A 27812-nucleotide genomic window follows, 5' to 3' on the forward strand; every position below is an offset into this window, starting at 1 on the left:
ATTTGGCTGACTGGTGAGCCAGCACAATTTTTTTTAAAAGCCCTGCTTATAAGGTAAAAATGATCCAATTTAGCACTGTTTCACTTAGTTGAGTTTTAAAGCCGAGATCTAAGAAATGCATTTGTTAGATCTCAGCTTTAAAACTCAACCACTGCTTAGTCTACTATAAATTGTTTACTGCATGTAAGCCTTAACAGTTACAGATACACAACACAGTGCAATGCTTATAGCAAAAGCTGTTTATTATACATTTGTCTGTGTACATTAAATTACAATCACAAGGAGGCATACTTCATTTTGCCATAGAATACATTAAATGGCAAATTTGTTTTTTAAAAGCCTTCCCATCATATGAAATTTATGATTTAAAAAGAAATTGTAATCATATTAATATCTAGGGCTTTCAATTTTATACTTTAGTTTTAGCAGGCTACATAACATACCAAGTTAACAGGATTTTTAGTTCCTACAACAAATGCCTTCTTCAGTATATCTATTCTAAATTACTATTGGCAGAGAACAGAAACATACAAGTACAACCTTTTCATTCAATTCCAAATGTACATTTATTTTGCAAAATAAGTCTTTAAATCAGATCCCTCCCCAATTGTAATACATTATTTGAAAGGTGTTTGTTTGATCTTACATATAGTGGTTATTTTATCACAAATTACTAACAGGCGCCACCTATGTTTATAACATAAAAAATGCAACTTGTGAAGTCCTGCCCATATTCTTAGCTATTTTTTTATGATGAAATTACAAATTTTTTATTCAGCATAAAAAAAAGAATTAAAATTTTAAAAGATATACACTGCAATAAATGGTTATGTTCACCCTCACTATAGTGAGCTGAACATAGTTATAGTTTGTGGAATTATTTACTACTTTAATGTAGAAAACCACAAGGATGGCTTATGGTCCCAGAACAGTACTCAGAGAATACTCAAAGAAAACGTATAATAATAAAGATTTAAAACTGTTCAATTTTCACTTTAACGTTTAAATATTATATAAAGGAATGATCAACGTGGCACAATTCCAAATTTGATCAAGCTGGTCAGATGTCTATACATTCTTACAAATATTCCCTGAAATAAAGTACAATGCAGATGCTAGGACATTTATGCTACAGCAGCTGAAAATATGAACATTTCAGATACACTTCATGAGTTATTGGTTTATGTAAGCATAGACAACTTGAAATCGGATTCCGATTCGGGAAATTTTTTACATATCAATATAAGCTATTGATAACTAATATTTATATATGGCTTTTTTTTCTTCTACATGCTATACAAATAGCTCAAAGAATACTGATCAAGTTTTTAGAAAAAAAAATTTTAATTCACTGAAAGCAAAACCTAATATTAAGACTAAAAAAAATTAATGAAAATATTAAATGAGATGAGCTGGTACATTTCTTGAAACCCAAAGCAAAAATAAAATGGTTTTGTATTTGTCAGTCAATTTTAAAATAATAAATTCTAACAAGAACTAGAGAAAACCGAATTGGGTTAGAATGGTAAGCACTCCCCCCCCAAAATTAATAAATAGAGGAATTATCACTACAACCAAATTCTCAAACATGAAGGAAAACCGCTGCATGATAAAAACACAATACTTTTATATTTATTTAAAGTCTTGCAGAGCTGATTAGCAAGTACTTATATCTGTTTGATTAGCATCATATACAAGTCTCAGAATTAACAATAAATCAAGAGAATCCTCATTGATAGCCTTGCTGATAATTAGAAGCAGGGCGGAGGTACCCAACTTGTTGGCCACGGGCATAAGGATTCACGCCAGGACCCCCTGGAGGGGGAGTTGCACCTGTAGGAGTTGGATTTGGAGTAAACTGCTGTTGGCCTTGTTGAAATGGCTGACTGACAGGTGGTGCTGTATAGGGTGAAGCAGCCCGGCCAGTAGGATTATGAGGGGTACTTGCTGCTGCTGGTGGTGGGTAACCAGGTCCTCTTCTGAAAAAGTTTAATTGCATCTCAAGATTAAAAAAAAATCAGCTGGAACTTGCACTTAAATCATGGAGTACTTGTTACACTGCAAATGAATATAGCTATATTTAATAGGGTTCATGACAGTTATCAAATTTATAGTTTAACTGAGCTAACAAGTAATTTTTTACTAATATACCAAGATACCTTTTACATCTTCTGCAGTAATCTTACTTAATGAAATGTGAGAAAAACGTGTAATTTTTAGCCTGCACACCTAATTTCCCTTAATGTGCCTGTCATTCTTGCTTGTGCCTTATACTCCTTGGGCATAAGTTGATCACCTTTCTTCCTATATAGCATGGTGCAAAAAAAGTACTAAATATTGGTACTGTTTATGTGCATTCAGTAGTTTTTTTTTTGCCAGACCATAATCTTTGACAATATTCTTTTTTCCAGCTCCTGCTTAAAGATATTTATTCATCCATCTAACTCCTCTGCAATTTATCCTCATGACACTGGATATGCAGTCTGATATTGCTTCCTTCAGGTACCCCTTCACCATCTCCCATACACTGTTAACATCCTATCCTTGCAAATTTTTATGCCCATACTGCAAGCTGCTTCCAAGTCTGTCATAACTGTCCACCCTGTAGTACTGTATATACCTCTTAACTAAAAATTACACATTTGGCAACTTCCAAGTCAAGACCACATGATTACTCTCCCAGTCAAAGGTGATATGGCCATCTGGCACTTTAAACTCTGAGTTGCTGTTTCTAAATAATTATTTCTTAGTAGGTGAAATTATATTTCCTTTACATGCTTTTTTTTCTCTTCCAATCTGTGCCTATAGTTGAAGTTCCCCATAATAATTACTTTGTGCACTCACTGAGCTAATATACCATGTATGTTTTCCATATCATCCCTTGCACCCTTCTGGCCTAGTGTAATAACAAACTGTATATTTTATCCTATTATATCTCACACCAGATTGTCATCCATATGCAGTCTTCTTTATTTCTTACTCTTTTTGGCTGCAGTTCATCTACTATTATCAGCAATACTCCCTCTCAATTTAAGAGGCATAAGTACGTAAAGGTCTTATCAATTGCGCCAATGTAAAATATGTAACATTTTACATTGGTGCAATTTTACACCAATAATTATATCCTCCTAGTGACTAATCTTGACATACTCTCTTACATAAGAAAAATTTACATCTGGGTTACAAGATGCACATAAATACTCACCATATCTTCAAATATGAACTCTAGACTCATTTTCGAAAAAACACACCAACTATTTCTTTACAAACAAAATTACAAATTATGAAACTCTCTTTGGAAAATCATTCACTTAAAGTCTCAAAGTGAACTACTGTTTATCTAGATTTACAGAAATATGACAATGTCAACTAAAAGTTAACAAAAGAACATGTATTACAATAATGTTACATTTCTGTAAATATAAATATCTAAGATTGTAATACATTTTCTTAAGAACTGCTAATACATGCATAAAATCTTATTCTGGTTTGTCTGTATGGCAACAAAATATTTTAAAGTATGACATGTACTTTCACACTGTTAATAAGTACAGCAAATAAGAGGAGTTAAATGCAATATTTCTTTTCTTAGCATATGCGAAGCAAAAAACTTTCCATGCCTTGAATTCTTTGATATGGAATTCAGCAGTCTATTCAAATATGCTCAAAATATAACACTGGATAATGAAGTTTGAAAACAAGAACCAAATAGAGATTCAGTGGCAGATCTTGAAGAAAACACTGATTTAGCAGGGGTGAAGTTATATACAAGGATAGAAAAATCAGAACTCCATGGTGGACTCAGGTAGTTAAAGAGGCAGTCAAAGAAAAGAAAATGTATTGATGGTACCTGGCAAGTAAATCAGCTTGTGCTCGCAGAGAATACAGAGAAAAATGTAAGAAAACAAAGCATTGTCTAAAACTTGCTAAACAAAAATCATGGCAAGACCTTGGTAAGAACACAGAAAATAAATTTTGAGAAGTCTGCAAAATGTTTTGGAGGCTATTGAAAAAGCTTAAAAATGGAGGAAAGAGGTTGTCAGAATCAGATTTTCACTTAAAGACAAAAAAAGTTGAAAAATTATGGGAAAAAAACAGGATCTGCATCTAACTTTTGTAGATCCAGAAAAGGAATATGATTAGGTGCCAAGATAAAAGCTGTTCAAAATTCTACAATTACATAGTGTAAATGGAACACTGTATTGAGCAATGTTTGAGTTGTAAGCCAGCAGTTAAGAAAATTGGAGGTACAGGAGGGTTTGAAGTTAAATCAGGTGTCACACAAGGGAGCACATTAACTCCAGTCTTATCAATCTATTATGGATCATATTACGAAAGAAAGTAACGAAATCTAATATCAAAATTGGAGATGTTAATCTCAGCTCTTATGCTATCTTAAATGCATCTAGCAACACAAATTTGCTAGATTCCCTGACTAAACTTAATAGCTGCTGTAATAAGTTTGGTATGAACAGTCATAAAAAGAATGAAACTGACAGAAACATTGAAAAACATCATCCTGAATGAATAACCTACAGAACAAGTAAAACATTTCAGTTATTTAGATAGTTTTTAGTGAAGATGATAAATTAAATATGGAAATAGACACAGAATTAGCAAAGCCAGTATGGTAGGAAGTTAAATGAAGAAATTTATATGGAATAAAAGAGACAAAGATTAAGAGAGTGAACAAATGGCAGTATCATATCAAAACTACTACTTTTTTTTCCCTTTTTTTTGCCAGGAAAATGAGCAAAAGGCCAAGATCTAGCTGAATTTATACAGTAAGAAGTGCCTTAAAAGATATGATAATGCTAGTCCTGACAGATTGATTTGGAGGAAATTTGTTGATAGGAAGTTAGTACTATATGAAAAAGTTACATTACTATCATAATATCCTGTATCCACCACCCTGAGGTTACATTTCAGGAATTTGACAATTTAAAAAAAATGATATATAAATACTGCTCCCATATTTGGGAGTGCACACTCAAAACATTTCTAAAAATGCTTTATGCTATTCAGAATAGAGCCACCTGGTTAACAGATTATTCTTTTACAGATGTTCTCATAGACATTGTTTAACAGTTCATAATTGGGGTAATGTTTACATTAATCCTGTAAAAATGCAGCTGTTGCTAGTCAATATCTACTTTCAGTCAAGTTTCACACTCAAACCAATTTTTCATTGACCATTCTTTCAATTCATCTACCTCTGTTCTTTGACAGTCTTCCTTAGAGTGCTCTCCTGAAAGACAACCTCAAGCTTGTGTTTACATCCTCTTGTATGTTAGTAAAATAAGTCAAAAATGCTATTAAATATCACCTTTTATAAACTGAGTCACGTATATTCTTTTCACGAGGTCTCCTAAAGGGCTATGAATAATTTCAACACCCTCTTAGAGCTGGATATGCCAGAATTCAATGAGATCCTGTCAATTTTCCATACAAACTCCTCAGGTGAATGGTCATATTTTCACAGCTAACAGGCATTAAACTTGGAAGAATAAACTAATGTGAGCAGCAATTTCTGTGAAGAGGTGATACCACTCCTCACAGGAAAGGCCAAGCCTTTGTGGTAATGGGTGATGTCAGATGAATTTTATATCACCTATTAGAAACTTGCAGTGATTAATAGTTGATGAAATTACATAATCTTGGCATGAGTTACCTTGGTATTGCATTACTCATAAGATGAACTCCATAAGTTCATATATTTACCTCTTATGAATGCTGAATTCAAAACTAGTGTGCCAGGATGTGGAACAGCACTGTTTTGATATGTTGTTACTTATCAGTAGCAACATAGCAGTCACTTTCAAAGTGTAACCACTTTTGCCTACTTTCTATATTAAAACATACTATATTATATAGTAATTACCATTTATTCAACCTTCAAAACAGTGATCCTTCAAAGTGTTGAACTGTAAGTTAACTGATTCCTGATATATGAAAGTTCCTATGCAGTCAGATTGAATTTTATTACATTTTTCCCCTTACCTTAACTGTGGCCTGTTCTTCATTATGTATGTAGAAGCATGAAAAACTGCAATATAACATGAAATGAGTAACATAACAAAAAACACTGGTGAGTACAAAAAAATAAGGAAAAAAGCATAGTACCTTAAAAAAAAAAAATCTTCAATTTTTTCTGAATGACATCCTAACTGGATGTAATTCTGAAGAAAAATTCACATATGGAAGTTAATAATAAAATAATGTTTTACCAATTAATTTTTGTAAAGCCAACATGTTATGGGATGCATGTCATAGCTATATAATGGTAACTGCAGTTTACAGTTAGTTATATATATATAATATCAATGTTTCTTCTTTGTTTCATAAATTTGTCCTTTTATAGCACAGACTCTCATTTACGATCAGTCTGCTATGAAATCCTGATGTTGCTAAAGCAAAAACAAAGATTACAAGCATTGATACATAGTCTGTTTTTTGCTATTTGTGTAGTTGCACTGTTATGTGAAGAAATTTCAAAATGCATACCTTATATGTTAAAAATATGGCTTTTTTTTTTTCCTTCTATCTAAAATAAGATTTCAGTAATGCACAAATTGAGGTATCAATATATATCTGATTTCTACTATTTGTATACTACAGAACTAAAAGAAATATGTTTCTTAGCAGAAACTTCCATTTCCTGTTAATTGCCTACATACATAAAGTTGTGCAAATTTATATTTATGATTAATTCATTTAGGCTGTGCATTTTTTAAACTAATCCTCTTTAGTTTCACACCATCCAAACTGAATATCTCCTGCTGTCCAATGATATTGAATTGGAATTTTATAATCACTGGATGGTGACAATGACAAAATTTATCTTTCCTTCATTAACAAAATTCCTGATGATGGATACAAGGATTCCATACATCTACATATCACAACTGGAAAAATGACAAGTCAAAATTTGTCTTTTTTTTTTTTTTCAAGAAACTCAATTTACATTTAAAGCTAAAATTCAAATATGAAATACAGTCATTTTAGGAATGTGTGACAAGTTTCTACTGATTCACCTATAGTGTTGTAAATATAATCATAATTTAAAATTATGAATATTTTTACAAATTGTTTGTATTAGTATATTATTAGTTTTGGTTTCATAACGCGTACATCGGCACTTGCGATGTGCCCGTAATTGATATTGTCAAAATGATACGTAAACCATTTGAAATTGATGTGCTTACTAGATTTTGTTAATTGTGTTACTTTCAATCCTGTTATTATAATTTAAAATTATCAAGTGTTGTGTTTCGAAAAGCCATTCTCGTTATGCTAATGGAGACGTGTCAGCCATTATACTTAACTTCTTGCTTGCCACTTGCGTGTAGTGCGCAAGCTCGCCAAGGAGTTTGATGGGTGATTGACAGCTGACAGAGAGTGCGTTAGGTATTGGGGTAATGATAAAAACAAGACAGAGCTAAAAGAAGTGGGGGGGTTTGAATCTGTAAGATTTAAGGTAACCAGTGGTGTACCACAAGGATCAGTCCTTGTATACTTGGCCCACTGTTATTCAATCTGTACATTAATGACATTGGGAAGGATTCGACAGGTGACATACAGCTATTTGCTAATGATTGAAAGATAGGTTGGGTAGGATAATCAGGAATGCAGCTTAATTTTATTATGAATATTCAAGGTCATAGTCAGAATGATATGAATAGGCTAGAATTATGGGCATGGGAAAATGGATGTCGGTATATGTAAAGTCATGCACTTTGGCATGATTAGATATCCAATAATGTACAGTAGTATCTTCCTAATCCGAACTGCGATTTGAAAGAAAATAAAAGTTTTATTTATTATGTATTATTTTGTGTGCTATTATTTTTTTTTTCATTTTATTATTATTACAGTACAGTATTTTTTTTTTTTTTTCATACTGTCGATTGGATGGTTACACTGTAGGCCTATTTTGATTCATTGTGTGTGTTCACGTTTGCTTTATACTGTACAGTACATACTGTATTGTCGGCATGAATCACCGCTGTCAAGTGTCATGGAAAAAACTGTGGCCTTCTAGAATTTACGAAGATAACTATGGTGATACACAAAAAGCAGAAATTCAAACGGGCATAATTTGGTTAAAAATATAAAATCCAAATGTTGAAATTCACAAACAGATGTTATGGAATGGATTACAGGCAGAACCGAAAGTGAATTCGAAATGAAACTAGATGCTTAAATTCTAAATATGATGCTACAGAATGAATTAGCAGACGATGATGATGATAAAGAATTCGAAGAAAAAAAAGTAAAACACGAAGAAGCAGTTGACAGTTTTAATGTGTGTGTATAGAATGGGCTAAGCAGAATGATATGCCATTCCACAAAATTTTATTGCTAACAGCTCCGAGAAGAAGCATTCGAAAAAGTTTAGCTTCCAAGAAGCAAAAGAAAATCAGTGACTTTTTTTTTTACAAAGAAATAAAAAAAAAACCTTTTTGTGTTATTTTGTGAAACTTTTTTTGTGTGTGTGTTGTGTACAAGAAAGTGATATTTTTTAATGCAAATGAAGTTACTACTGAACTATGCAATTTTATTAAATCAGAATCCTCAACAATACAGGTACATACAAACTAAATTTTTTACTAAAATAAACTTGTGTACTGCATTATTTTTTAAGTTTTATATTACAGTACAGTAGCATTTTTTCTATCAGTTAATTCATTTATTTACAGAATTAAATTGATGTACCATTAGAATCTGATTATTTTTGTCTTAAACGCTAGTTATTGTTGCCTCTTGGGAGGAAAATTCACTAATCCAAAATTTTCGCTAATCTAAACGAGCTTGGTTTTTATTAGTTCGGATTAGTGAGTTACCACTGTATTATATTGGTTGGATTATGTTATAAGAAATTGATCAGGCTAGGGATCTTGGAGTGTAATAGATAGGAAATTGAAGTTCAGGGACCATGTAACAAAGATTGCAAATAAAACTGAAAAGATAATTGCAATGCTGAAATGAACTTTGACATGTAAGGATAAGATGTCATTTTGACTCTTTACAAGTTCTTGATAAGATCTCACTTAGACTACTGTGTGCAGGTCTAGTCTCCTGGTTTCCATTGTGATTCTGATACAGTAAAGAGAGTGCCAGAATTGTGGAATATTGATTATTTGTAGGCTACAGACACTAGCAAACAGGAGAAAGAGGGATGATATGATTGAGACTTACAAACTTATGAAAGGGTTATACAGGATTTCAGTTCATAGAATTTTTCATTTCATGGAGAATGGGGAAAGGATGGCATCCTTGGAAGCTGAGAATGAATGCCACCAAGAAGGGTGTGAGAGCTAGATTTTTCTCTCAGTGGTGGGTGATTGGAATGGACTGCCATTGAATGTTGTAGTATGTGGGTTCCATGGATGAGTCCTTGTCCCTTGGAAGTCTCTCTTAATAATAATAGAACAAAAATAAGTGAACAACAAAAGGTGCTTTAACAAACTGATTTATAAATATATATATAGTTATTTATTCAAACATGTTTAAAATGATCGATACACCCCCCACCCCAAGTCTCCAGAAGCTAACAGATGGGTTTAGTGAAATTTTTATAGCAGACTGGACATTATTATCAATTTACTGTAATTTCATTCTAGGACAGTGCAAATTAAATTGCTTTTTTTAAATAGGGTTGGAGGTTAGAATTCTCCATTTTTGACGAAACGGAAGTAAGTAATGAATACTTCAGGAAAAACTGGAACTAACAGTTTTCTTTACAGTTTGCTGTCAGAAAGCTTTTATGCCAAAAATGTTATTTACTATTTAAAAAAAAAAAAAATCCATAATTATATAATAACAATAAAGCATTCATTAGCCCTAGAAGTAGTACTTCCCTGTAATGTATACAGCATTCCTTCAAGCTAAAAACCCTTCAAATCTGTAATAAATAAAATTAATTTCCCAATACCCGTTCTTTTAATGTTGAAGTCTTTCAGATTTTGATTTAATATAACACCAATGAATTTCCACTTCAAGTAAACCACTTTCAGCATCAGCTGTTTTATGGCATAAGGACAGCAAAGGTCATACTGCCATGATACAGGGTGTTGATATGTAAATAAATAGTCATAAGAAGATAAACGACTAAATAAAATGTATGTACAAAGTTACATAAATTAAGTGGATATTAAATCCAACATCATTTCAAAGCCAAATACAGAACTATAAAAGTTTTGTGCAAAAATTGACCAGAGAGCTTGCAGGAAAGTTTCTGCATGAAACTTTTATAAGTTTCTGTATTTGGCTTTGAAATGTTGGATTTAATATCCACTTAATTTGTATAATTTTGCATTGCCAAAATGAAGCCTTTTTTGGATCTTTATTTTAGTAAGTATGTACAAAGTTTATTATCTACATGTAAATTAATCCATACTCAAATGTCTTTGAATAAATGAATGTTTTGTAAAAATTTAAAAACATCGTGCAATATGTCTCGTAATATCTGGTTGAGTGTATAGGACTCAGCCAGACAAGTAAAAATGTTGCTTCTCCCTCGTTTGAAGCGCTAGAAGTTCACCAAAATATGACTAATGGTAAGATGGGTGTTGTATTTCCCATGCATAGGTAGGTCCATCAGCCCCCAGTAAATAAAAATGTGTGAGATGACTGTGACCTATGCAAAACAAGCCTAGGAAGAACAATTTCCTCCATTCTGTTTCTATGTTGAGTAGACTGCCAGTACTTAATTTCATTGTTAATCTCATAAAATTTGTTTGTAGGTGCTTCCTGCCAGGAGTATTGCCATTGGGCAATTAACTTTGATTTTATAACCTTTGTGCAGTCGGTATAAAGGACCACCAAACAGTATGTCGAGGAAGTATGAGCTGATCTAGCAGCTGCATCTGCTATGTCATTTTATTTAATTCCAGTCTGGCTGGGAATCCAACACAAATGAACAGCATAAGAATTAAGTCTTTATTTTATAAAGAGTTGAAACACCTCACCAAACCACTGGGTGTGAATTATATACCAGAAAGGAGATAGCTTGCAAAGAACTCAGTCTGTATAAATTATACATTTTTGGTAGGAGTTTTCTTTGATATCATAAGTGCAAGCTGAATGACATGTAACTCTGCTGTATAGTTACTGCAATTAAGTGGGATCTGGTTGGAGATTGTAATGCTAGGAAACACAACAGCACAGTCGATAGAAATCTCTGATTTTGAATCATCAATATAGATAAGCAAAAAATTCCTGTGGGCTGCTCTGTGTGCATTGAACAATTGAAGGTGTACAGACTTCTGTGGTTGACAAAATGAGAGACTACAGGATGGGGCACAAGTCTGCCATGAAATGCTGTTTTGTTTGGTGCAGGTAATGTTGTAACATTCATACCAATAGCTTCCACAGCCTCTTTAATGTGCATACTAAAAGGATGGATGGCAGTCTGATGTGCAATACAGGACCTTTGAACATAGTGAAAAGAGACTAGTTCCTTGTAGGATGATCTGGAAGTGACTTTAAGAGAAATGTTTTAGGCTAAGTGATAGAGGGTGAAGACATTTGATTCAGCATAAGCTTTTAACATGTGATGTGCAAAAAGCACTGGGGGTGCCTAAGGGTCAAAGCTGTATAACTGAGAGGAGACCTCCACATAGCCTTTAAAGGAATGCGGAGAACCGACCAGGGCTTCTGACCTAATGTCCAATCCTCACCTTCTCGTGGTGCACCCTGTTGGGTATCTACTTTGATACAGAACGAACGAGGATGGGCTGGTAATTTGGGATTTAGCTGACCAAATTGTATTCTTATTGGTTAAACCAAAATAAAAAACGATGGTACAACATGACAAAATTTCATGCCTGCTGGGGCGTCGCCCGGTTAAACAAGGCCCCCCGTTGTTTTCGCCAGGGAACCAGGGCGAACAGCGAAAAGTCAGCTACTGGAACAAATCTGAAAACAAACCCCCAACTCAACATCACCAGACTTAAAGATCGGTACTATCAACGTAAGAAGCCTGAATGGCAAAGAAATGGAGCTAGCTGAGGAATTCGATAAGTACCAGATCGACATAATAGGGGTGACTGAAACAAAAAAGACCAAAACTGGTGAGATCTTTCTGACCAATAAATACAAAATGTTATATTCAGGCAATGACAATCAAGGAAAAGAAGGAGTAGCCATAGTATTCAACACAAAATACGAGGCTAATCTTCTTGAATGGCAGTCAGTCTCAAGTAGAGTAATGTGGGCAAATATGAGAATGGGGAACTGGACAATGAGACTTATTTGTGCCTATGGTCGCACAGAAGGTTCTACTAAGGTAGAAGTGGAGGAATTTTTTGAGGCTTTAGAAAAAGCAACTGACACAATGAAAAAGGAAAAGTTGGTCCTTGTTGGGGATCTAAATAGTAGAGTAGGAAATGATTGTGAGACATACAAAAATATTTTGGGAAAATTTGGAGAAAAGAGCAAAGCTAATAATAATGGCAAATATCTGTTGGATTTCTGCTCAGGACATGGACTGGTTATTACTAACACCATGTTCCAACATAAAAATGTGCACAAATGCACGTGGAGAGAAGAGGCTAGGAATAAGAAAAGTCTCATTGACTATGTTATTGTTGATAGTGATGTTTCCTCCCTGGTGCAGGACACCAGAGTGTACAGAGGATTTGAAATTGGAAGTGATCACTATTTAGTCTTGAGCAGGATAAAATTGAATTTCATATTGAAAAGAATAACATGTAAGAAAGTTTTAAAGCGAATAAAAGTTGAGCAGCTCTCAGATGTGAACTGTAGACTAAAATACACAAAGATTATTGAAAAGAAAATGAAAGAGTTTGAGAACAGGAATCAAACCTTGGAGATTCAGTGGCAAACTCTGAAGGAAACATTGATTGATTCTGCCAGAGAGGCATGCGGTGAGGTTGTGTGCAAGGATAAAAAAATCAGAACTCCCTGGTGGACACAGGAAGTTAAAGAGGCAGTGAAGGAAAAGAAGAAAGCATATCAAAAGTTCCTGGCAAATAAGTCAGCTTTTACTCTTACAGAATACAGAGACAAATGTAAGAAAGCTAAACAGTGTGTAAAACTAGCTAAACAAAAGTCATGGGAGGACTTTGGCAAGAATATAGAAAATAAATATCAAGAAGGTGGCAAAATATTCTGGAGGTTGTTGAAGAAGCTTAGGAATGGAGGAAAGAGTGCTGTAAAAGGAATTAGAGATGATAAAGGTGAAATGAAAACAGAAGAAAAAGATATCCTTGAAGTATGGAGTAATTACTTTGAAAGACTGCTAAATGAAACAAGCAGTGATGACAGCACAGTGATAAAAAACACTGACCAGGCATGCAGTCAGGAATACATATCCATACTTGAAGTAGAAAAAGCCATCAAAGGCTTGAAATGTGGAAAGGCAGCAGGAGTAGATGATATTCGACCAGAAATGCTGAAGTATGGTGGTATAAGAGTCTTACAGTGGCTGCACTGCATAGTTCAGAAAACCTGGACAGAGGGACGAATTCCCGATGATTGGAGTAGAGCTCTCATAGTACCCATATATAAAAAGGGAAATAAAACTGAATGTGAGAATTACAGAGGTATTTCCTTACTGAGTGTTCCTGGCAAGATCTATGCAAGTATACTTGAGAAACGGTTGAGAAGAATTGTGGAAGAAAAGCTTGGTGAAGAACAAGCTGGATTCAGGCCAAATAGAGGCTGTCAGGATCAGATCTTCACTTTACGACAAATAGTCGAGAAAGCATGGGAATATAACAAAGATCTGTATTTAAGTTTTGTTGATTTGGAAAAGGCATATGACAAGGTGCCAAGAGAGAAGCTATTCAATACGCTGCAGTTATATGGTGTCAATGAGGCATTATATCAAGCAATACTTAGTCTTTATTTGAGATGTGAGTCAGCAGTTAGAATTGAAGGAAGTACAGGAAGATGGTTTAATGTTAAATCTGGTGTGAGACAAGGATGTACATTATCCCCTCTGTTATTCATTATCTATATGGATCACATTATGAAGGAATGTGGTATTAAACCTGATATCAAAATTGGAGATGTTAATGTCAGCTCTTTGCTTTATGCGGATGATGTTATACTTCTAAATAAATCCGCTACAAGTCTGCAAGATTCTCTGACTAAATTGAATAGCTGTTGTAATAGATATGGTATGAAGGTCAGCAATAAAAAGACAAAGACAATGAAAATAGGCAGAATCATTGAAAATGTCAACTGTGTTGTGAATGGAGAACCTGTGGAACAAGTAAAACATTTCAGCTACTTAGGCACAATTTTTACTGAAGATGGTAAACTAAATATAGAAATAGACAACAGAATCAGCAAAGCTGGTATCGTGGGAAGTCAATTGAATAAATTCATATGGAATAAGAAAGAAATTAGTCCGAACACTAAATTAGTTGTATACAAGACTGTGTTCAAACCAATTTTAACTTATGGATCTGAGAGCTGGGTCAGAAGTAAAACACTTGACCAAAGACTAGAGACCGCAGATATGAGAGTCCTGAGAAAGATTAGAGGCGTGAACAGATGGCATCAATGGCAATATCATATTAAAAATGAGGATATTAGGAAAGAACTTGACATTGTCAGCATCCAGGAATGCATTAGCAGAGCTAATCTCAGATGATATGGTCACTTAAATAGAATGGGAGAGGAAAGATTAGCAAAACAAGTGTTCTCTGCCAGGTTGGCAGGAAAACGACCCAGAGGAAGACCAAGATATAGATGGATTGATACGGTGCAAAGTGCCTTAGACGATAGAAATATAAGATCTGATAATGTTGGAGTCTTGACAAGTAACAGACTGATTTGGAGGAAAATTGTAGATAGGAAGTTAGTAATGATGTAATTTTTTCATGTAGTACTGTCATATCCTGTACACCCCTTGAGGGTACATGGCAGGAATTTGATGATGATGATGAACTAATCAGATACCCTGATGATAGATCAGGCCCATACTCTCCATTGCAGAACTATAAACCTGGGACCCATAATCAAACTTTGAACATACAAGTGCACTATAAATGCAGAGCAAGGACCATTGATCACCACCCCATTCTGTAGATGATGGGGTGCAGAGGATATTCAATGTTTTTTTCTTGCACTGATCCAGAAGATGACAAAATGGGTTTACACCCATTTGTAAAGGAAGTTAACAGAAAGCCAAGTTAACTTTTTTCAAAGATGAGTCCCAGAAATTTTGCCTCTGGAATTATGGGTATGATAGTTTGTCCTATTCTTAAATCAGGATCGGGGTTGGAGTGCATTTCCAGCAGAAGTGCACACAGACAGTTTTTTCTGCAGATAAGCTGAACCCATGACAAACAGCCTGCGAGAGACATGGTCGTTAGCTTGTAGAAGTTGTATTTCAATAACCCTCATGTTGCAAGAGTGACAGTAAATGATAATTGCGAAATCAACATAAAAAGCAATTGCCTACTGTGGGAGGAAGCTGTTCAATACCCAAGTTCACTTTAAAAGATGGTCACACTTAAAACAGAGCTGTGAGGAACCCCCTCTTCTTAAAGTTATGGTCAAGATAATGCACTATCTATCCGTACATGGAACATATGGCTGAATGAGTTCTCAATGAAAAGAGAAAGGTGGCCCTCAGACTGAGATTAAGCATGTCTTTTAAGATGCCATATCTCCAGGGTGTGGCATAGGCTTTTTCCATGCTGAAGAACACTGAAACCACATTTTCTTGTTTCAGGAAAGTCTCTCTTATATGTGTTTCTAAATGGACCAAATGGTTCAACCTTGATGTGTATGAAAGCCATATTGTGTACCAGAAAGAAATTTGCTGCTTTCTAAGTACAAATGATCCAAAGCTGATCAGTATCTATGAAAGCCATATTGTGTTTCAGAAAGAGGTTTGCTGCTTTATAAAAATTCAAAGCCTTGCATTTGCTATATTTTTTCAACACATTACAAAGACAGCTAGTCAGAGCAATGGGACGATAACTGTTGGCTTGGGTTGGATCCTTGTCTCTGTTATCCCAAAGCTAGACAACTTATGCCAAGAGTCTGGAAACTCTTCGTCTGTAAATATTATGTTGTATAGGATATCCATAGAAGATGATGGGAGGCGTTTTATCATCTCATAAGGGATGTCATTAGGGCCAACTGCACTGGAGGGAGTGAGAGAAGTGTTTAGTTCTCCAATGGCTGATTGTACAGCTCAATCCCCTTGGTTCAAAAGTTTAGTTGCTGTTTCTCTTGTTCTTTCAAAATCAAAAAAAAAAATCAGGAGAATATAAAACTGTTACTAAGATCTTGGCAAAGTTTTCCTCCAAAGTGTCTGCAATAGCTTTCAGATCAGCAACAATACATTCATGATGTTCCGAGGTAGACAAAGAGTTGTGTTCTCTCCAGATTTTATCCCAGACAGTTTTTGCTCTGGTTGTTTGATTAATCAATGATGCAAATTTAATCCAGGATTGTTTTTGACTCTGATGTTTCACATATAACATGCTTTGGCCTGAGCACAGTTAAATGCTATTAAGTTGGTTATGGTAAGATATATACAAAATATATCTCATGCTCTATCTTGATCTTTTTTGACTGCTTGGCACTCTCAGTGCCACCAAGGCTTTGGATGGAGTGAAAATCAGGATAATGTCTTTGTAATTGCTGAGGTGGCTGCATAGACAATACGATCTGTAATACACTTCACTGCTTCATTAGGTGTTTGGCTGAATGGATAAATGTATTCTTGTCAGCCTGGTTCCTCTGAAGACAGTGCCGATAAGAGGAAAATCGATCGCTTCCATATACTGTATGTTTTCATCAACATCCCATGTGAGTGTTTTATAATCTGCTCCCCCTGCCATTTTTCCACAGGAAAATGGCAGGGAGACAGAATAGGCATATGGAAGAAGGTATTTATGCAGTTATTAATAAGGGATATATGGTTGTTGAGCATTCGCTCAATAATACGAATTGGTGCTACACCACAGAGTATTATGTCTATTAAAGTTACCCATTAGGAGTGTGGGGGCAGTTCCAGTATGCGATTATCGAGTTCTGTTTCATTTAATTCAGAACCCATCGGTAAATATATCGAGTGTACTGTGATTGGAAACCCCACAGATAGACAAATCACTACTGCTTCCAGAGCAGTATTAAGCTGAACACAATGGAAAGGAGTATGACTGCCCACTACACCATGTACAGGGCCATCTCCACTTGTCCTTGCATACAGGAGTAATATTCCTGATCCTTACTGGGTTTTAAATAAGTTTCCTGCAAACAGAAATGAAAAGTTTGCATCTCTGCAGCAGGTGCTTGGTATCATCGATATTCTGGTGGAACCCATGACAGTCCCATTGTAAAAATGTACCTATTGTTTAGGATTTGTAGACATAAGGTTTCCAGAAGGTTGAGGACTTGCCCCTATTGGGTTTATATTTCTCATTAGATTTTGGAAAGTGTGGAAGACCCACATCCATCTCTTCCTCTGGAAAAATACTCAGTAATCCTGACAAAGATGTATTTGGATAAGTTCAGGTTGCTTTCAATGGATACTGAAGTATGCATTTTTTTTCCCCTGCAGAAACGTTTGGTGGTTTGTCTTTAGGTAACACATTGTGTGAATGATGCGCTCAACAGAGAAACAGTTACCACTGTAAATGTGGTCAGGTATGGTGAAATAGGCATGAAAGTTTAAGTCAGTGTTGACTAATTGTTATTTTCTTAACTGTTACCTTCTCTACCTAAGAGGATTTTGAGCAGGTGTGGTGGTGGCTAACTTTTTTTTTGCATCCTGATATCATATGTTTTGTTCTGTTTTAATTTTTTGGATTTCTTTCTCATCTTTCCACTTCTGAAATGCATGGAGTATGCTGGATGATCTCCCTGATAGTTACACATTTGGCATTCTTGACAAAATAAGACTGGTTACCATGCTCTTTACTACCACCTTGGCCACAGGTTGCAGAGCCATGACAGGCAGTCTGGTCATGTCCATATTTCTGGCATTTGATCATCTTAGTGGATTAGGGATGTACAGTCCAACAGGACAATTGAGATACCCTGCTTTAACAGATGTTGGAGACTTAGGAGTATCAAAAGTAAGGATGTTTCTGGTTGGAACCAGATGACCATTCCTTACAGATCAGGATGCACCTAATACATGTCATCCCATGAACATATCTCTTCACCAGAAACCTCTAGGATATTCCATTCTGAGATCACTCCTGGAATTGAGCGTTTTATGGGGTATAACTGTTATCTGCATTCCACCCATTGTTTTAGCTCCAAGGAGTTTTTCAGAATGTTGTTGACTTGGTTCTATGAGGAAATCACCAGAATGTAGTTTAACTGTTTGGGAAAAACCTGCCAGTCCTTCCAGACCCTTTTGAATGAAGAAAGGCAACATTTTCCCTATTGGCTTTTCACCTGTTGCACAGATGATTAGAAAAACTGGTACACTTGTACTACTATCATGTCTTTTGTTTATTATTTCTGTTTTCGAAAAGTGTAACAATAGTATTATCGTTACTTAGTTGGGACTTTGTTAGGGTCCTGAAATAATTGAGGATGAAGGAATCATGCCCAAGAGGTTTTTTTTTCTTTTTTTTTTTTTTGTTGTTGTTGTTCAGCACCAGAGCTCCTCATCCACCACAGAGCCACACATGGATGCCCATCATCTGAAAAGCAATGACTGTTGTTGTTGTGTCCTGGTATTCCATTCTGTAGTGGAATACCAGGGTTACCCCAGATACTGTATGAGCACTACAGCAAGCCTGTCCTCAGATCATGGAAAAGGAGACTTACTGCAACAGCCTTAACCCTTGCAGACAAGCCCCTATCCGAATGATCCTGTCCGGGCCATCCAGGACTGCTCACTTGTCGCCACAGAAGCCCAAGTAGTGTGAGACTACTAGAATTCCCTTTCCCGGATGTCCACAGGTTGCGCTGCACAGGAAACATGATGGCAAGGCATTGTATCCCAGTGATGGTAGTCTGGAAGATAGAATAGTAAAAAAGACATGGCAGAAGTAGAGTGAAGAATATGGGAAGAAAAGCAAAGAAAAAAGAGGAAGAATGGAAAGGGCCAGTACCATCACTGGGAGGTCCCTTCCACTATGAACAGATGCCTCACATGGACAGGCCTAGCCTCTGAAACAATGCCTTTTACTAAATGAAAAGTAGTTGAATTTGATCACCAAAATAGAACAAAATAAAAAAAAAAAAAGACCAGCATGCCAGAAAAAGAAAACTGGAAAATGTTAGAAAAAGTGCAATTCTTTTTACTTTTCACAATGTTTAATGGATGTGGTGGCATGAATATTTCATACAAAAATGAATTATGTATCTAGGTATTTCAAACTAGCAGAAGTACTTGCTCAAGTATCCATGTTAAGCATGCTACTACAGGAACATTCTCTTATAATAGAGTTTGCACAATTCAGTAAAAAAAATTTAGTTTTTTAATCAGTTAAGTTGAACAAGACCAGTTTAACTATTTCACAAAATAACTCATCTTTGAAAAGTATTAATTAACATTTTTGGAATATTGAATCATTTTAATAAAACAATTTTATTGATGATTGAAAGTATTTCTAAGCATTTTAGCTATAAATAATAATCTTACCCTGGGGGAACTTGCTGTGGTTGCTGAGTATATTGTGGATGAGGTTGCTGTTGAGGTTGAGGTGGCTGCTGCTGCTGAGAGGGCTGTGCATATCCTACATAACCTTGTGGAGGAGGAGGGCCATATGCATATGATGGTTTAGGAGCTTGAATCTGACCTGGAAGGGGTTGAGGTTGCTGTGTTGGATAGGGTTGTTGCTGCTGCTGTTGTGAATCTGAATCAAAATATATTACAAATAAGAATACAAAGTGGACTGAAATTTTTAACTAATCATACAATCAATCAAAAAATATTCTTCAGCAATAGTTTTATTTGGACTGTCATATAATTATAGCAAAAACAAGAGCTCTTTTTATAAATTTCACTTTTTAAGCTGTTCTAATAAGATGCAAAACACAAGAATTGGAAGAATGTCTAAAATGGCAATTTTTTCGATAATTTTAATACCACTTCTACAAAAACAAATAATTAACTATATATCTAAGTAGCAAGGAAGAAAAGTACTCCAAAGAATTCTGAATATTTACAAATTGCAATTAGAATTTGACTGCTTGGATGATTAATGGATGGTGATCAGAACAGAGTAGAAGAATAAGCATTTTTTGTTTTCAAATTTAGTTGATATTAGATTAATTTGTAGTATGAGTGAGTGTTGGTTAGCTTTTAAGTTGTATATTATCATACTAGATATTGTCAGCATGGCACCAATGTGTAACAGAACAATGACAGCCAAGACGACTTTGTTAGAGGAGTTCAATAAGAGATTTTGTTCAACAAAGAATTTGTAAGCAGTGTTTTGAGAGTGAGCACCAGATGTGTGGGATTGAGCAAAATGCATGAACGCAGAGTGGAGAACGTTCACAAAAGGCAAGAAACCATAAGCATGCCAATGAGATCTTTAAGCAGTGGTGGAAGGTCATGAAAGAAATAGAATAAGCTCAAACAATGCAGAAAAAACAAGTGAGAGATGCAAAATAAAAATGTGCTAGGCACAAAAAAACAGAAACATCACAAAGTGAGAGAAGGAAAACAAGCAGAGTTTTTACAGTGATTCTAATAAGCATAGGTCATGCAGGAGGAATGGTTTGCAGTTTGTAGAGAGAGAGAACTGAAATTAAACAGCAAAAGCATTTCAAAAGTTGATGAACTTCACTTAGTATCCCAAGAAAGCACTGATAGTGTGAAGTAAGTGTGTGTGTGTGTTTTCACAGTAACCACATTGCCCGAAACTGGGATAAGTGATGATGCAGCCATGTTTGGGAGATTGCCTAGCAAGTGATTGTGACAAGCTCAGGAGGCAGCTTGAAGCAGTGCCATAAGATGCAGCAAGGAAAAATATTAGTGCATAGATGGTCAAAGGAGCATCTGAAAGAAGCAACATCAGACTGTATAACCAAGGTTAGGAGAATAAATCAGGTAGGATTTAGATGGTGAGTATCAAGCACAATGAGCTTATAAAAAAAAAAGTTCTGGAGAGTATATAAGAAAATAGGTGATCATCAAACTCATGAGCAGCACAAGCAAGAAGGGTGACTAGAATGGTAAAGAAGGAAGGCAAAATCAGATAGAGGAAATTAGTTAACCAGGCCAAATGAAATCCCAGAGAGTTCCTTTACTATAATAGCAAGTAAAAGCAAGAATGACTACAGAAGAAAGAATGAGTGCTGAAGGAAAGGAGATGACAGAAGTAGATGAAATAGTTGAGATGCCAGTGACCACAAGGATCTATGATCCAGATGAGGATACAGTAATGACAGATGCAACAGAAACTGACTAGGAATAAAGGTTAATGAATTGGAATTAATTAGAATATCTCAATGCAAATAAGGCCATGGGATTAGTTGGAATATTAGCCTGTGCATTATGAAAATGTGCTAATGAATTAGCACATGGCTCTTAACTAAAAATCACAACTCTGGTCAAGTCCCAAGAGTGCAAGGAAGAAAAAATAGTTCCACTGCATTAAGGAGGCTCCAAGATAAAGGTGGTAATTTACAAACCAATAAGTACTTTGGAAGTGGTGGTATTGGAAAAGTTTGTCAGACAAAATTCAGGGAAGTACTGCTGAACTTTTTTGCGAAAGCATTTGACTGGATCGAACTCTGTTGCACAGGTATGATACAAAATAAGTACATGTCACTCACACTAGTCATCTGCCTGCAGGAGAAGGTAGGTGATTAGCAGTGTGCTGCACAGCTCTGTGCTTAGACTGATCTATATAATTTGTACATTATTGATACAGGAAATATTCAGTTGTTTGCTGATGATGCAAAATCAGTGTAATAGTTAATCAAGGTGATATATAGCCAGCTTTTATGATTTAAATAGGCTGACACCAGTTTAATGAGGAAAAGTGTCAAATTATGCATTGTGGAATGAAAAGATTACAAGTTGCATGCTACAGTGACAGAACTGTACTGCAGGAAGCTGATGAAGCTAAGGATTTGAAGGTCAATTATGGGATTGAAGTTCAAAGGGCATATTGCAAAAAAGGCCAAGGTAACTTATCAGATGACTTGGTTATTGAACACACAAGCAGAGAAGTAATCAATTCACTTAATAAAGCTTTGATAAGGCCACTTATATATATATATTGCCGTGCATAGATCTTGTCACATGGATTTCTTGGTGGATGAGGCTATGGTAGACAGGATCCAGAGGAGAGTAACTAAGATGTTGAGAGATCTGTGGGGATAGGACTTGTGGGTTAAATTTCAAGGACCATTTTTCTATGTTTCTATCATATCTCCTCTTAGTGGTAAATAGGAGATATAATAGAAACACAGTCCTTGAACTTCAACTTCTTATTTACTAAAACTCTAAGATCCCTAGCTTTATCAGTTTCTTGTAGAAAAATTCCCCATTTGGCTATCTCATCAACCCAAAGTGCGAAATGACAGCAATTTTCAAATGCCCAGAATTCCAGCCTAATCAAATCATTTTGCAAGTACTGAATGTCAGTTGCATTTCTGGTTATCCTTTTTTATTATCATCAACAAATGGCTATAATGTTTCCCATCAAATTCTTCCCAATGTCATTAAAGACTGAATAACAATGGACCAAGAACTGATCCCTGAGATACATCACTGGTCACCTTAAATATTGTAGACTCACATCTCCATACCACTTTTTAATATCAGTTACTCATCCTCTTATCCAGGTTTATAATCCTATATCCTCTAATTTACGAAACAGCCTTCCATGCTACATCCTGTCAAAAACCTTAAAAAAGTCCAAAAGTATCAATGTATATGCCATCACCTTATCTAACTCAGTTGTAACATTATGAAATGTTAGGTCTCGCTTCTCCTTTGACATATTTCAGAAATGTCAAGGAAGCTGACAAATGTACAGACACATGTCACAGGTTCTTCTCTTTAGCTGATTTCTATACTGAATATTTAGAAATCGAAGTTCTTAACACAGTTACACTCTAGTCTGCTTATGCAATGTGTTTGCTATTTGTCCTCTTGGCCTAAATTAGATAATTTTTAGTGAATCTGAAATGGCCAGCATCCAAAAATGATGCTTCTCCAAATAGATAAGAACACTGCTGTTATTTAGAATTACTGCCAAAGCAACTAAGGCTATGAGGCCAGTGTGTGTGTGTGTTCGTTCTTCTGCCTGGTTTGTTTTAAGGGATGAAAAACACTATAGAACTATTTGCCTTTCCTAGACACTTTAGTTATATATTTTCCACTTAAGTGATTTAGAATAGTATCATTTTTCTGTTTATAGAATGATCATTAAAAAAAAATTTTTTTTTAAAATATATATATGTATAACCTATAGAGCATTAGCGCAATGGGTAAATACAAGCATAGTCTGAAAACTTCTTGGCCTCGACCACAGACAGCAACACTATCAGCAAGATTTTTTTTTTTTTTCTAAGTCGGCACATCTGTCATAAGCATTCATATGAAATTACAAGTCATTCTATCAAGTAGTTTGTTTTATACAGCTGTCTGAAACAAAAGTGTTGTCTGTATCCCTTGAAATGGATAAAACTGAGTAACGTGGGGTTATAAAATTCTTTGTAAAAGAAGGTTTAACGCCAAAAGAAATTCATTCGAAGTTAATAAAAGTTTATGGGCTCTCTTCTGCTTCATTTTTGACAATTAAGAAATGGGCTGCCGAGTATAAACGTGGCCGTACCAGCATTGAAGATGATCCACGTGAAGGATGTCCAAAAAGTGGAACACCACCAGAAATCATTGATCAAGTGCACGATATGGTATTGGATGACCGACAAGTCAAAGTGCGTGAAATTGATGCGACTACAGGCATTTCAAAAGAACGTATAGGATATATTTTGCATGAAGAATTGAAAATGAGAAAGCTTTGCATAAGACAGGTGGCGTGCTTGCTCACAGTAGATCAAAAATGCACTCACATGAAAATTTCTGAACAGTGCTTGGAGCATTTTAACAAGAATAAAACTGATTTTGTGCATCATGGATGAAACTTGGATTCACAACAGAATCCAAACAGAAGACAGTTGTTCAGTGCCAAAAGTCAGTTCCATCGGCAGAAAAGGTCATGGCATCGGTGTTTTGGGATGCTAAAAGCATTTTGGTTATTAATTATCTTGAAAAGGGTATAACAATAACCAGGGAATATTATTCCAATCTCTTAGCCTCTTTCGTCTCTAAGAGATTGGAATCTCTTAGAGACGAAAAAATTTGTGAGAAAAGACCTGGTTTGCAGAAGAAGAAAAAATCAGCTTTCATCAGAACAATGCACCTGCCCACAAAGGTGTTTTGGCAATGGGAAAATTAACGGATCTGCACTATGAATTGTTGGAACATCCACCCTATTCCCCAGATTTGGCTCTCTCTGACTTTTGTTTCTTCCCAAAACAAACTCTTCCTCGCTGGTCAGCGTCTTTCTTCGAATCAAGAAGTGATTGCAGCCGTGGAGGGGTATTTTGCAAATCTTACTGAAAAACCACTACAGAGATGGGTTAATGGCACCTGAGCATCGCTGAAATAAACGTATATCTTAAGGGAGATTATGTCAAAAAATAAAAATAATTCTGAAATTATAAATTAATTCGTTTTTCATTGTTGGGCCGAGAACTTTTCAGACCACCGTTGTATAAAAGGGTTAGATAACTGAGAAACTTTAAAGGCGATATGAAACTAAGCTACTTCATACCTTCAATAAGTGCACCATTAGCCTCAACACTGAGCAATGAAATTCATCTTCCACAAAAAGACATTTGCAAACATCCAATGCCCACAGTGAGATATAAATCCACAGCCTGTTGGAAAATGAAGACACCATCCACTTGGCCGACCAGGTCAGAAAAATAACATGGTATCCTTAAAACATGCTGAATTGGCAAGTTAGTGGACTTCCCATTCAATGTTGGAAAGTGTCGAGTCTTAAAATTTGGGAAGCAAAGATGAAATGTAGAATGCACACAATTGGTGGAAATATCTTGGAGATGACATCTCTGAGAATGACTGGACAAAGACCTAAAATTTTGGGGACACTGTTAAAATCATGAGGACAACACAGTGAGAATTATGAGAATGATGCAGAGGACACTGATGTGCACAAGTTATGGTTGTGTAAGGCTTTAATCAGGCCACATATGGATTACCATGGAAATTTGTTCACCTGGTTTTCAAAAAGATAGAGATATTGGAAATGGTCAAGAGACAACTATCTAAGGTTGTTCTGGTCTCTGGAATGTCAAATATGAAGATAGATTGAGTAAATGCAATTGCAGAGACTGGTAATAGGAGAGGGGATGCAATAAGGTGTTATTACCAGATTAATGTGGAAGAGGTTTTATATAGCATGGGAGAAGAAAGGGAGAGAACAAGAAGTTATTCCTGGAAGTTGTAAGGAGGTTATCAGCAAGGGTTGATCAACCAACCTCTCATGTATGGGCTCAACATTATAAATGGGGGGGGGGGGGGGAATAAGGAGCAGGTTTTTGCATGGAGAGTGGAAAATGATTTGAATGCAGTGGCCAAGAATGTGGTGAGTGCAGAAGTGAATACATTTAAGGTGTGTTTATGTGAGGCAGTGGGATCTCCCTAGATGAGTCTTTTGACTCCATGGAGATCAAATAATAACAATAACAAACTCACCAAAAACTTCCCATAAGAGCACTATAGGCATGATACTACTATTCTAGAAAAAAGTCTTTAGAGCAAACTATCCATCCACTATATTTGAAGAAGACGTAGCAAGGCTGGAACAAACATTGCAAACACTATACACAAAAGGAAAAAGGTATGGACTAAATGTCAACTTTGAAAAAACTAAAACAATGATATTCGGACAACAGGAGTTACTGTACAGAGTTACGATAGACAGATTTCAACTGGAAAATATGGAACACTTCACATATCCTGGATGCCACATGACGCGGACCCCAAAAAAGAGATAAAAATTAGAATAGCCAGAGCAACAACAATTTGAAAGCCATGGACAAAATATGGAAGAGCCAAGCTATAAAGATGCAAACTAAACTGCATAGAAACCTGTATCTTCAGCAGCATGCTCTATGGATGTGAGGCCTGGGTACTCCTGAGCGATTCTGAAAGGAGGATATTAACATTTGAGAGAAAGTGCTATAGAAAGATCTCAAGAATAAGCTGGATCCAGAAAGTGAAAATGAGGAAATCTACAGAAGAATACAACCAAAAGAAAATCTGATCCAGAAAATAATCAAAAGGAAACTACGTCTCTTTGGCCATATATGTAGAATGAACGAAGAGAGGAAAATAAAAATGCTGTTGTTTGGGATGATTGAAGGAAAGAACAAAAAATCAAGACCAAACAGAGAATGGGGCGATGACATTGTCAAATGGTGCGGAGGCTCTATGCACAGAATAGAATGCAGTAGAGGAATCATGTCAAGATGGCATTGGACACCTATGGGCACTGGACCCATGGTTCTTGATGATGATGATCCACTATAGTTGAGCTGACCATATTAATATCCAACAACCATAACATACTGCAACACTTTGGCTATCTTTTTAATGTTTTCAGGTTGGTTGGTTGTTTAGATTATATCAAAGCCACAAAAGATATGAAGCAAGTGTATAATGTCTGTAAATTGCAGCATGCATTTTCTATGTTATGTGTAAAATAAAAACAAAATCCAAGCTCCTCGGTGAAAAAAAAAACATTGAAATCTAGAATTGCAGGAACAACGTGCAAAATATTTTGATACCCTAAACAGGTAACTGGACCACCCTAATCCATTTTCACAATCAGCCTACTTGTTAATGTTCAGCCCACTATGGTTCTTTTATTTCTAGTTCCTCTGGCATCATTGCAGCATCATTCAGAGTTCTCCTACCTCCATTCTATAAAATGCTTTTAGCCGCTTAAATATTTCTATTATGTCATCTCTCTCTTCCTTCTATCTGCTAATTTTTGTAACCCACAAATCCTCAATATATATACTGGGGTAGCTTAATGGTCAAATCTGGATAACTGGGAGGAGACCTTTACTTAGTTTTTTTTTTAAGTAGTTTAAGCATGTTTTACATCAAAGAGGCATATTTTACTCCATATAGTCTTTAGATGTCTCAAGTAAATTAGTCAAAATTCACCTATTCTTGAATAAGCTGCATCCGATATCTCTAACAAAATACTACATATGCAGAGATATCCATGATTGATAAGATTGAAATGTTCTCTGAAAACAACAGCAAAAAAAGTGATGAAGTTGGAATTCTTGAAAAGGTGGGTAATTCTGATGATGACTATAATCATCTTTTATATTTAAAAAGTAGTTCCTCATGTGATGAAGAAAATATTTTAAAGATTGAGGTATTTGATTGTGAATATTTATTTTCTGCAAGTTCTAAAAGAAAATTCTTAGAAAACAACATGAAATATAAATAAATACACAAGTACAACAAAGTGTACAGGACCCTTAACTCACACGTAGTCTTACCACACCTAGTTGAATCACCTTATCTCATTAACGTTATTAGGTAAGCCTCTTACTATTACTATTTATTATTTGTTAGTTATATATATTTTGCAAACAGATGTCTTTTCTTCTCCTCATAATTTTTTTTTATTATTATGCCCATAACAAATGTGAACATGCACATCTATAAGTAATAGCATGATATGTAGTTTGCTCCACTAATTAAGTGGATATTAAATCCAGCACTGTTTCAGGGCCGAATGTAGAAACTATAAAAGTTTCATATGAGGTTTGACCGGAGAGCT

The 27812-nt window shown here is 35.4% G+C and overlaps 1 protein-coding gene across 3 annotated transcripts in view; it reads right to left on the reverse strand.

Annotated features, from left to right (window-relative positions):
* Positions 1-221: 221 nt before the first annotated feature.
* Positions 222-27812, reverse strand: part of LOC150099300 (protein TFG-like) — a 79561-nt gene continuing 51970 nt past the window's right edge. For 2 of the 3 annotated variants that reach the window (XM_090403328.1, XM_090403327.1), the window contains exons 7-8: positions 19598-19811; positions 222-1979 (exon numbers count right to left, since the gene is read on the reverse strand). In XM_090403328.1, the coding sequence (XP_090259454.1) occupies positions 1730-1979; positions 19598-19811 (464 nt within the window). In that variant the 3' untranslated portion in view covers positions 222-1729. Of the gene's footprint in view, positions 2059-19597; positions 19812-27812 lie in introns of all 3 variants that reach the window. The other variant, XM_090403330.1, reaches the window with a different exon arrangement.

Source organism: Typopeltis vanoorti, chromosome 14 (genome assembly GCF_054136105.1).
Source record: "Typopeltis vanoorti isolate ZY-2024b chromosome 14, IOZ_Tvanoo_1.0, whole genome shotgun sequence".
In the NCBI taxonomy this organism is placed as follows: domain Eukaryota; kingdom Metazoa; phylum Arthropoda; class Arachnida; order Uropygi; family Thelyphonidae; genus Typopeltis; species Typopeltis vanoorti.